The sequence below is a fragment of the Bombina bombina genome, chromosome 2, assembly GCF_027579735.1.
Source record: "Bombina bombina isolate aBomBom1 chromosome 2, aBomBom1.pri, whole genome shotgun sequence".
NCBI lineage: Eukaryota > Metazoa > Chordata > Amphibia > Anura > Bombinatoridae > Bombina > Bombina bombina.
Window position 1 is genome coordinate 797,213,900 of NC_069500.1, and position 10,228 is coordinate 797,224,127.

At 36.5% G+C, this 10,228-nt stretch overlaps 1 protein-coding gene across 1 annotated transcript; it reads left to right on the forward strand.

Annotated features, from left to right (window-relative positions):
• Positions 1-2,561: 2,561 nt before the first annotated feature.
• On the forward strand, positions 2,562-3,518 carry LOC128647282 (olfactory receptor 6C3-like). Its single transcript, XM_053700074.1, has one exon. It carries the CDS (start codon positions 2,562-2,564, stop codon positions 3,516-3,518), a length of 957 nt encoding a protein of 318 aa, XP_053556049.1.
• Positions 3,519-10,228: the final 6,710 nt, after the last annotated feature.

Genomic DNA, 10,228 nt, shown 5'->3' on the forward strand with positions numbered 1-10,228 from the left:
TATCATAGCCACTGCCTCACTAGCCTCTGAGCTCACTGCACGTCACTGATATATATATATATACAAGGAGTGCAGAATTATTAGGCAAATGAGTATTTTGACCACATCATCCTCTTTATGCATGTTGTCTTACTCCAAGCTGTATAGGCTCGAAAGCCTACTACCAATTAAGCATATTAGGTGATGTGCATCTCTGTAATGAGAAGGGGTGTGGTCTAATGACATCAACACCCTATATCAGGTGTGCATAATTATTAGGCAACTTCCTTTCCTTTGGCAAAATGGGTCAAAAGAAGGACTTGACAGGCTCAGAAAAGTCAAAAATAGTGAGATATCTTGCAGAGGGATGCAGCACTCTTAAAATTGCAAAGCTTCTGAAGCGTGATCATCGAACAATCAAGCGTTTCATTCAAAATAGTCAACAGGGTCGCAAGAAGCGTGTGGAAAAACCAAGGCGCAAAATAACTGCCCATGAACTGAGAAAAGTCAAGCATGCAGCTGCCAAGATGCCACTTGCCACCAGTTTGGCCATATTTCTGAGCTGCAACATCACTGGAGTGCCCAAAAGCACAAGGTGTGCAATACTCAGAGACATGGCCAAGGTAAGAAAGGCTGAAAGACGACCACCACTGAACAAGATACACAAGCTGAAACGTCAAGACTGGGCCAAGAAATATCTCAAGACTGATTTTTCTAAGGTTTTATGGACTGATGAAATGAGAGTGAGTCTTGATGGGCCAGATGGATGGGCCGTGGCTGGATTGGTAAAGGGCAGAGAGCTCCAGTCCGACTCAGACGCCAGCAAGGTGGAGGTGGAGTACTGGTTTGGGCTGGTATCATCAAAGATGAGCTTGTGGGGCCTTTTTGGGTTGAGGATGGATTCAAGCTCAACTCCCAGTCCTACTGCCAGTTTCTGGAAGACACCTTCTTCAAGCAGTGGTACAGGAAGAAGTCTGCATCCTTCAAGAAAAACATGATTTTCATGCAGGACAATGCTCCATCACACGCGTCCAAGTACTCCACAGCGTGGCTAGCAAGAAAGGGTATAAAAGAAGAAAATCTAATGACATGGCCTCCTTGTTCACCTGATCTGAACCCCATTGAGAACCTGTGGTCCATCATCAAATGTGAGATTTACAAGGAGGGAAAACAGTACACCTCTCTGAACAGTGTCTGGGAGGCTGTGGTTGCTGCTGCACGCAATGTTGATGGTGAAAAGATCAAAACACTGACAGAATCCATGGATTGCAGGCTTTTGAGTGTCCTTGCAAAGAAAGGTGGCAATATTGGTCACTGATTTGTTTTTGTTTTGTTTTTGAATGTCAGAAATGTATATTTGTGAATGTTGAGATGTTATATTGGTTTCACCGGTAAAAATAAATAATTGAAATGGGTATATATTTGTTTTTTGTTAAGTTGCCTAATAATTATGCACAGTAATAGTCACCTGCACACACAGATATCCCCCTAAAATAGCTATAACTAAAAACAAACTAAAAACTACTTCCAAAACTATTCAGCTTTGATATTAATGAGTTTTTTGGGTTCATTGAGAACATGGTTGTTGTTCAATAATAAAATTAATCCTCAAAATACAACTTGCCTAATAATTCTGCACTCCCTGTATATATATATATATATATATATATATATATATATATATATATATATATATATATATATATATATATATATATATATATATATATATATATACACACACACATACATTTACATAAACACACACAGACACTGTCCATCAGAGCCTGGACAGTGTCTGTTTGATCTATGCCTGACCCCTTATATGGCAATAATTCAAAATAAAAACAGGCACAGTAGAATGGGTTATAAATGCCTCAATAACCATAATAGTGATCAGACCCAAATACCCCAGGGTGCTTTCCCACCACATAACCCCAATTAACCCCAGTAAACTTCCATCACTGAAATATCAGTCTCCCCTGGACAACCAGGAGGTACACCCCTTCAACTAAAAAGTAAAATCCACCCAGCAAGCAACCCCAAGAGCTACAACAAAACATCAAATTAAAAAAGAGGTGGGGAGAGGATGGGAGGGTCGGAGAGAAAGAGGCTCACTTCTGTCTTACCTACACTTAAATAACCTCACTCAAAACCCCCCACATTTCCCTAAGCTTCACTTTAATCACTGCCTAAATGTAATCAAATGCCCTCCCCATGTATGCACATGTCCTGGACTACCTTTATAAGTTTTGTGAACGACTAAAAGATAGTATAATGCACTAACCTGGTAAATGCAAATTTATGGACTTTAAAGGAGTAGTAACTAAAAAAAATTTAAATTAAATTTTAAATTAAAAATTTCTGTAATTAATACTTTAGCCCCATAAAGGTCAGTTTTCCAAATTACCTGCCACTCACGGCATAACCAATTAGAAGCCATGCAGTCTGCCCCATGAAAGTAATACAAGTAAAAAGAGGATGTAGTCTCATTCAAGATCTTTTTTTTTATTTTATAATATTGTGTATTATTTTAAATTGATTAATATAAAATGAATAACATTTTGTCTTCTTGTCAGGCAATGGATGGAGGTAACAAGACATCTGTTACAAAATTTTTACTTGTCGGATTTCAGCATCTAAAGAACTTCAGGATATTCGTTTTTATTATACTCCTCGTGATTTATATAATGATTATAGCTGGAAATATCCTCATCATCACACTGGTGTCAATCAACAAAAAGCTGTTTTCTCCTATGTACTTTATGCTTAAACATCTGTCTATCTCCGACATTTTGTTGGCTACAAATATTATCCCCAATTCTTTATATGCTATAATGGCAAATGAAAGTTTCATGGGAACTGGAAACTGTATTTCTCAGCTCTACATTTTTGGAGCTTCATCCATTACAGAATGCTGTTTACTCACAGTGATGTCCTATGACAGATATATAGCCATATGTAAACCTTTGCATTATATCAACATTATGGACTCAAATGTGTGTCTGCACCTTGTTTTGTGGTCATGGATACTGGGATTTGTCCTATCAATACCATTAGGGCTTCTTGTAAGTCAAATGCAATTCTGTGGGTCAAATGTATTTGACCACTTTTTCTGTGACCTTGTTCCAATCCTGGAACTCTCATGTTCTGATACCTTCATTTTGGAAATAATAACTTCATTAGTAGCTTTACACATTGGTGTTTTTCAAATTGCCTTCATCATTGTAACGTACATATATATAACTATTGCCATTCTTAATATATCCTCCATCACTGGCAGAAATAAGGCTTTCTCAACATGTAGCGCACATCTGACTGTTGTTTGCACTTATTATGGGACACTGATAACAACTTACATAGTTCCATCACAAGGACAATCAAGGAATGTAAGAAAAATTATTTCCTTATTGTATACAGTATGGACTCCCTTGTTTAATCCCATAATATATAGTTTTCGGAGTCAGGAGATCAGAGAGTTTTTTAAGAAATTTGTATATATGAACACATCTAGCAAAACAAACATAAAATGTTTGTAATGTATTTTAAGGTTTTATTTAATCATATTTAGAATGTCCATTAGCTTTTCTTCATATTTTTGTATAAATCATTATCAGGAAGAATAAACGGATATAGAAGTCAATTATTGTCCAATTATTTTTCTAGGATACACAGAGCAATTTATTTCTTATGATATAAAAAAGCATTTCATTGGGGATTTATGGGTTGTTTATAATTCTTTACAACAGCTTATCTTTTTACTTTCTACCAAAAATCACCATTCAATTCTTAGAGGATTTTTGTAGATAAATCATTTGATATTTGTTTTTCTAATAGATTGAGAATAATACAACAATTGTAAATCCATATGTTCCCTCTAATTATTTTGAGCAGTGAGCGCCAAAAATTTGGCCAAGTGACTAAAATGTGTGCACATATTTAAAGAGGTACAAAATTAGCTATGTGCCTACCTCACATTAAGCAAAACATGAAACAAAGACACTCACATCACAACACACACACTTATTAATACATACACACTCATACATATAGACACACATATGCATACACACACACACATACTCACAACACAGACAGTTATACATACAAACACTCACTAATACATTCACACTTACTCATACATATAGATACACATATACACACACACATACACACATTCTCACAACACATACATATATACATACATACATACACATACATAAAGACACACATACATATAGATACACACACACTTATTAATACATACACACTTACTCATACATATAGACAAACATATACATACACACACATACAACACAGACAGTTATACATACACACACTCACTAATACATACGCACTTATACATATAGGCACACATATACATACACACACACATATACTCACAACACACACACACACTCACTAATACATACACACATAGTCATACACATAGACACACATATACATACACATACATACTCACAACACAGACACACACACACATACATATACACACACACTCACTAATACATACACACAATTACTAATATAAACAGACACACATACATACTGTACATACACACTTACTAATACATACACACTTACTCTTACATATAGACACCCATATAAATACACACACATACATACATACACACACACGTACTCACAACACACACAGACATATACATTCACACATACTCACTAATGCATACACACAATTACTCATAGAAACAGACACGCATACATACATAGACACTCACAACAGACACACATATATGTACATACTGAATACATTTGCATACAAAGAGAGAAGCGCTCTACCAGGAACGAACAACAGCTCAGTGGCTTGTTCTCTGGTGATTTACCACCCAGAAGCAGCCTCTTTTAGACCAGTGTGCTTTTCACAGAAGAAAACTTTCCTGAAGTATATCAGTCTGATCCTGCCAAATAAGGTCAGTCCAGCCCCGAAATACCAGGCAATTCTCCTCTGAACAAGGAACATGACAACCCCAGACGATCGTTTCGGCCTCCTATGGGCCTCGTCAGTGAGGTGCAGCCACATTCCTCTAAGCACACTGAGGACACATCAGTCTGGGGATATCCACTGTGAGGATACCGAGTCACTGTTAAACAGGCAGGGCCGCCACTAGAAATTTTGGGGCCCCTGACTTAACCATTGATCAGGGCCCCCCCCCCCCCCTTCGACATGTGCAATTTTTGACCAAGTGACTAAAACGTATATGCACTTTATTCTTAAGTGTCTATTTAAACTTGGAAATGTTGTAAAGGTAGTAACATACAAACACACAGACACACTCATACACTGAAACACAAACACACACACACATAAGGATTCACATATAGACACTCTAGCAGACACGCAAAGAAACACACTCAGACACAGACACCCAGATACTCAGCACTTGTTTACATTGACCTGACAAGTAATGAGGTAAACTACAGTTTTGTAAAAAAAGGAGATTTAGAAAACAAAATATGGAGTTCTGATTATCTTTTTGTAAAGGAAGATGCCAACTAAATGATGCCAAGGTCATGCAGTGGCTGAAAGGAAGGGCCCTGAACTGTCTAAACAATAATTTAAAGGTTAAATGGTAGATTGTTGACTTCCGGAAAGGTCTCATTAGTCTCAAAGTCTGTAGAAAGATGTGAATAATCAGTAGTAAGGTCAAAATGTCCTAAAAAGGAACAGACAAAGGACACACACACAAACTCAAACTTGCACATACACCCAAGGAAACACCTACAGAGACAGCCTCAGAAGTCACAAAAAGACATACACATACACACAGAGACACCCACAGAAAACACACAAAGACATACACACACAGAGATAACCACATAAAACCAAGATAGATAGACATACATACACACACCCTCACTGAGACATCCACAGAAAACACACAAGGACATACACACACCCTCACAGAGACACCCACAGAAAACACACACCCTCACATAGACATCCACAGAAATCACAGACAGACATACATACATACATACACATACACACACAGAGATATCCACAGAAAACACAAACATACACACCCACCCTCACAGAGGCATCCATAGAAAATAAATACACAAAGACAAACATACACACACCCTCACAGAGACCCCCATAGAAAAAGCTCAAAGGCATATGCACACACCCTCACAGACATCCACAGAAAATGCACAAAGAGATACACACCCACCCTCAGAGAGAGAGACCCACACAAAAAAAAAATACATACACACTCATATAGACACAAACCAAAGCACAAAGACAAAAACACAGACACCGACAGAAACACTCACAGGAGGAAACATTTATGCACCTTGCATCCCCTAAATCAACAGTGTGTGACATGCATCATAAAAAAAATTGCAGAAATTAAGATATCACTTTTGAAAGAATCATATTTGTAAATGGGCAAACAAAAATAATTCTGTGAATTCAAAATTGTACATTAATGATCTGGGTAGATGGCTAGATGAAGAAAGTAGGAAAAGGTTGACATATGTTTGATTTTTCCCCATTTTCCCCAACCAAGAGCACCACTTCAAATATAGTGTACAAATGTTCCCATCTGTCAGCTGTACTTATGGATTTTAAAAATGCTGTACTCTATATGGTCTTGGTGGAACCATAAGCTGTGGTACTCATACCACAAAATGCAGGATTTAGGCATGTTGGTATGTATTTCAAAATTAAGTTAGCTGTAGTGTAAACAGAACAGTTTTAAGTTAACCTGTCTCATTTCAAACACTGAGCAATCTTAGTCTGAGAGTATAACATGTTATGCAGATGTAAACATCTTAGATAAAATGCCTCCTTGCATCTGGAAAGTCCTTGCATAAAGGGGCAGTAAACTGGAATGTAATATATATAGGTGGAAACATTTCCGCATGGTTTTAAATATAGGAATTCAACAGTATTGTCAAATGATCATAAATACACTGCTGCTAAAAATATGTTTTTATGGACACCTGGCCCCACCATACAACTACTACCACACTGAAGTTACAATCTGAAATTGCACAAAGAAATAAAAAAAAACATTTGCTAAGTAAGTCCTACCTCCTCTGCAAATTAAAGTGATCTGCCGTCTGACTCAGGCACACACTGTACAAACAAAGTGCCTAGTCTGTCTCACACTGTGCATAGTGGTTGAGTGCACACTCAGAAATCCTCTCAAATCCTAATACTTTACTCCTTTTAATAACATTTCCCATGCTCAATTAGCACTCTGCTGTAGTACCCACTGGTGGCTGCCAAAATGTAAAAAAAAAAATTTTTTTTTTTTTTAGTTCTTGCCTCATGGGGCCCCCCTGGCCCATGGGGCCCCTGACAGGAGTCACCCCTGTCACCCCCTGATGGCGGCCCTGTAAACAGGAAGTGACGGATGACTGTATGAGACGGACCGGCCTGGGATTTGAATCAACCACCGCTAGCGTGAGAACAAGACGCTACTAAGCAAGGGAGCGGTTGCCTTCAAAATAAAAAACTCTATGTGGACCTAGGATAACGCTCCTACCTGCAAATTTGAAAGTAAGACTTATTTTAAATTTCTCCTCATGAAGGATTACATTGAAATAATAGCTTATACCGGTATTTGCTGAATACATCTCCTGGAACTTATTATATGACAATTATCTTTCTGAATATTTTTGGGAAAGTGATTCTTGCCTTATCCTGCTAGAAGTGGACAAATAGTATATATGAAGAAACACAAGGAATTGAACTGCTATAAAGATACACCACAAAACAGCATAATCATTGAAATCTATTATATCTGTCATATGGATGGTTTTTAATCAAACAACAACATTAGAACAATTACACAACAACATTTGAACAAATTACACACATTTTATTTATTAACTAGATACTATATTTATATATTTATTTTTTGATTTATTGCATATATTGCTCGAATGGTTCCCTTAGGTTACTGATGCAATGTGTCCAGTTTATTAAAAGATTTATTATATAAACCTAAGTTAGATTGGCCAATCAAATTTTAAATTTACAATTTGTATCTGTATTATATTAACTTTTTTTATGTTTATATCTGTTCTTTCCAATAAAATTGTATATATATGTTTTTAGTATAATAATTTTAGAATAAAACTAATCTTAAGGATTATTCATTGTCTCATAAATATTTTAATAAACCATATTTTATAAATTTTACCACCTCAAATATTTATTTACAATTTAGTTTAGTTGTATATTTTCACTTTTAGACAATTAGTTTTGTCCTGGACACCCAAGATAAAATTAATTAGGCGCAACCTGGTTTTCTGTTTTTCCACGTATACCAGACAGCCAAGGCTGCTTTCACGACACTGGGCTGCAAGGGTTAAACCCCTACCACTCTACTACCTCACCCCTGTTGTTTCTCAGCGGTTTTGGGCTCCTCTGAGCAACAGCAATCTATAGGAGTCTTTGCTTGATTTTGTGTTCCTACTTTGTCAGAGAAGAGCTGGTCTCTGACCGGAAAAACCCTCCTAGGCTGGCCGGGCTCCTGGAACTCTCGGTCAGCCACAGAACAGCAGGAAACCCGCTAACTGGTATATAAACATGTGTATGTGTGTATACATACATGTCTATATATGTGTATATATGTGTATTCATGTGCATTTATGTGCTTATATGTGTAAATATGTATGTGCACACATACATACATATATACACATATACAGTATATACACATGTGAGCCCTTTCTAGTTGAATGCATTGAAACATACAAATTCATTTTAATCAATTGTGATATGTTTTGATGTGTTGTGAACAGAAATACTTAAAATTCCTATGTTCTTCACTTAGATTTTTATTTTTAAATAGATCTATCTATAAATATTTGTATATACCATATATATGTGTATATATAAACATATATATCTGTTTAAAAATAAAAATATTTTCTTCTATGTGAAGGGACTGTAAGGTATTTCAAACTCCCTTAGGGTTTAGCACAGTTTGTCTAGTGTGGTGTTGGGTTAGTGCGTGAGTGATAACTATTATTTTTTTTTGTTATAATGCGCTACATAAAAATCTATGGAGAGTAGAAGTTAGTACGGTCACAATATACAAATTCAGGAAGTTTCTTTTTATTTTCAATTCGTAACAACAGAACTAACTTGACCTTGTTACATTTTTACTTTGAGCTCAGTTAGCGCCACTTTTAGTCTAGCCCTTAGGCTTTATGTTGCAAAAAGATTTGGTGGAAAATGTTTAGAGAGATATTGGAAGACTTAAGAAGTTGTTCCCAGTTTAAAGGGACATCATACACTCATTTTTTCTTTGCATAAATGTTTTGTAGATGACCTATTTATATAGCCCATAAAGTTGTTGTTTTATAAATGTATAGTTTTTCTTATTTTTAAATAACATTGCTCTGATTTCCAGACTCCTAACCAAGCCCCAAAGTATATTTGTGAATACTGTCAGCTACCTTCTCCAGCTTGCTCCTGCTTGTGTAAAGGGTCTTTTCATATGCAAAAGAAGGGGGAGGGTGAGGGTCTTATTTCCCACTTGCAGTGGGCTTTCCAGCTGCCTTTTCAATGGAGCTAAACTGAGAGCTTCTAAATACTTTTTTAAACAGTTTTATACTGGATTTTTATATCAGTATCTGTGCATCTTATTCTTTATAGTAGTGTCTATTACATGCAGTTATATGAAAATGAGTGTATACTGTCCCTTTAACTATTTGGTCTGAAACTGAACTTCAGATTGTCTGGAGGTTGGCTTGGGACGCAAGGTAGCTGGAAGTTAATAGGGTAATTAGTAAGTTTGTAACAAAGATTGGGGGTTTGGTATTTGGCACATGAAAATTGAAGGACAGTCTGGGATGTGCTTCTTTTTGAAGGATGGGGTAACCCTGAATGAGGTGGGTCTTCTCTTATTCAATTTTGACATCATCGAAGGGGTGTTAAAGGCCTTAGCTGGATTGGGGGTTGCTTATCTATAGGTGAGAGGTGACAGAGTGTTTGTTATATATCAAGCTTAAAAAATATTTTTTAAGTGATATATCCCAAAGGGATGGGAGAGAAATTGTAGGGAAATGCGCCCGATGTGCAAGCCGGTTGAAGGCACATTGGTTTATTGTGAAAAGCACCTTAAGTTTATCTTATGTGGTTAATGGTTGTGGATTATTTGCATTTGGTTACATTTTAATAAAGTTTTTGGCTGTGGCCTATACACCGTATCCCTCTGTGTTGGTGTTTTATTTAAATGGATTA

Bases quoted from the DNA above. Each gene is read 5' to 3' on its own strand.
- LOC128647282 (XM_053700074.1), top strand. From the start codon at position 2,562: ATGGATGGAGGTAACAAGACATCTGTTACAAAATTTTTACTTGTCGGA.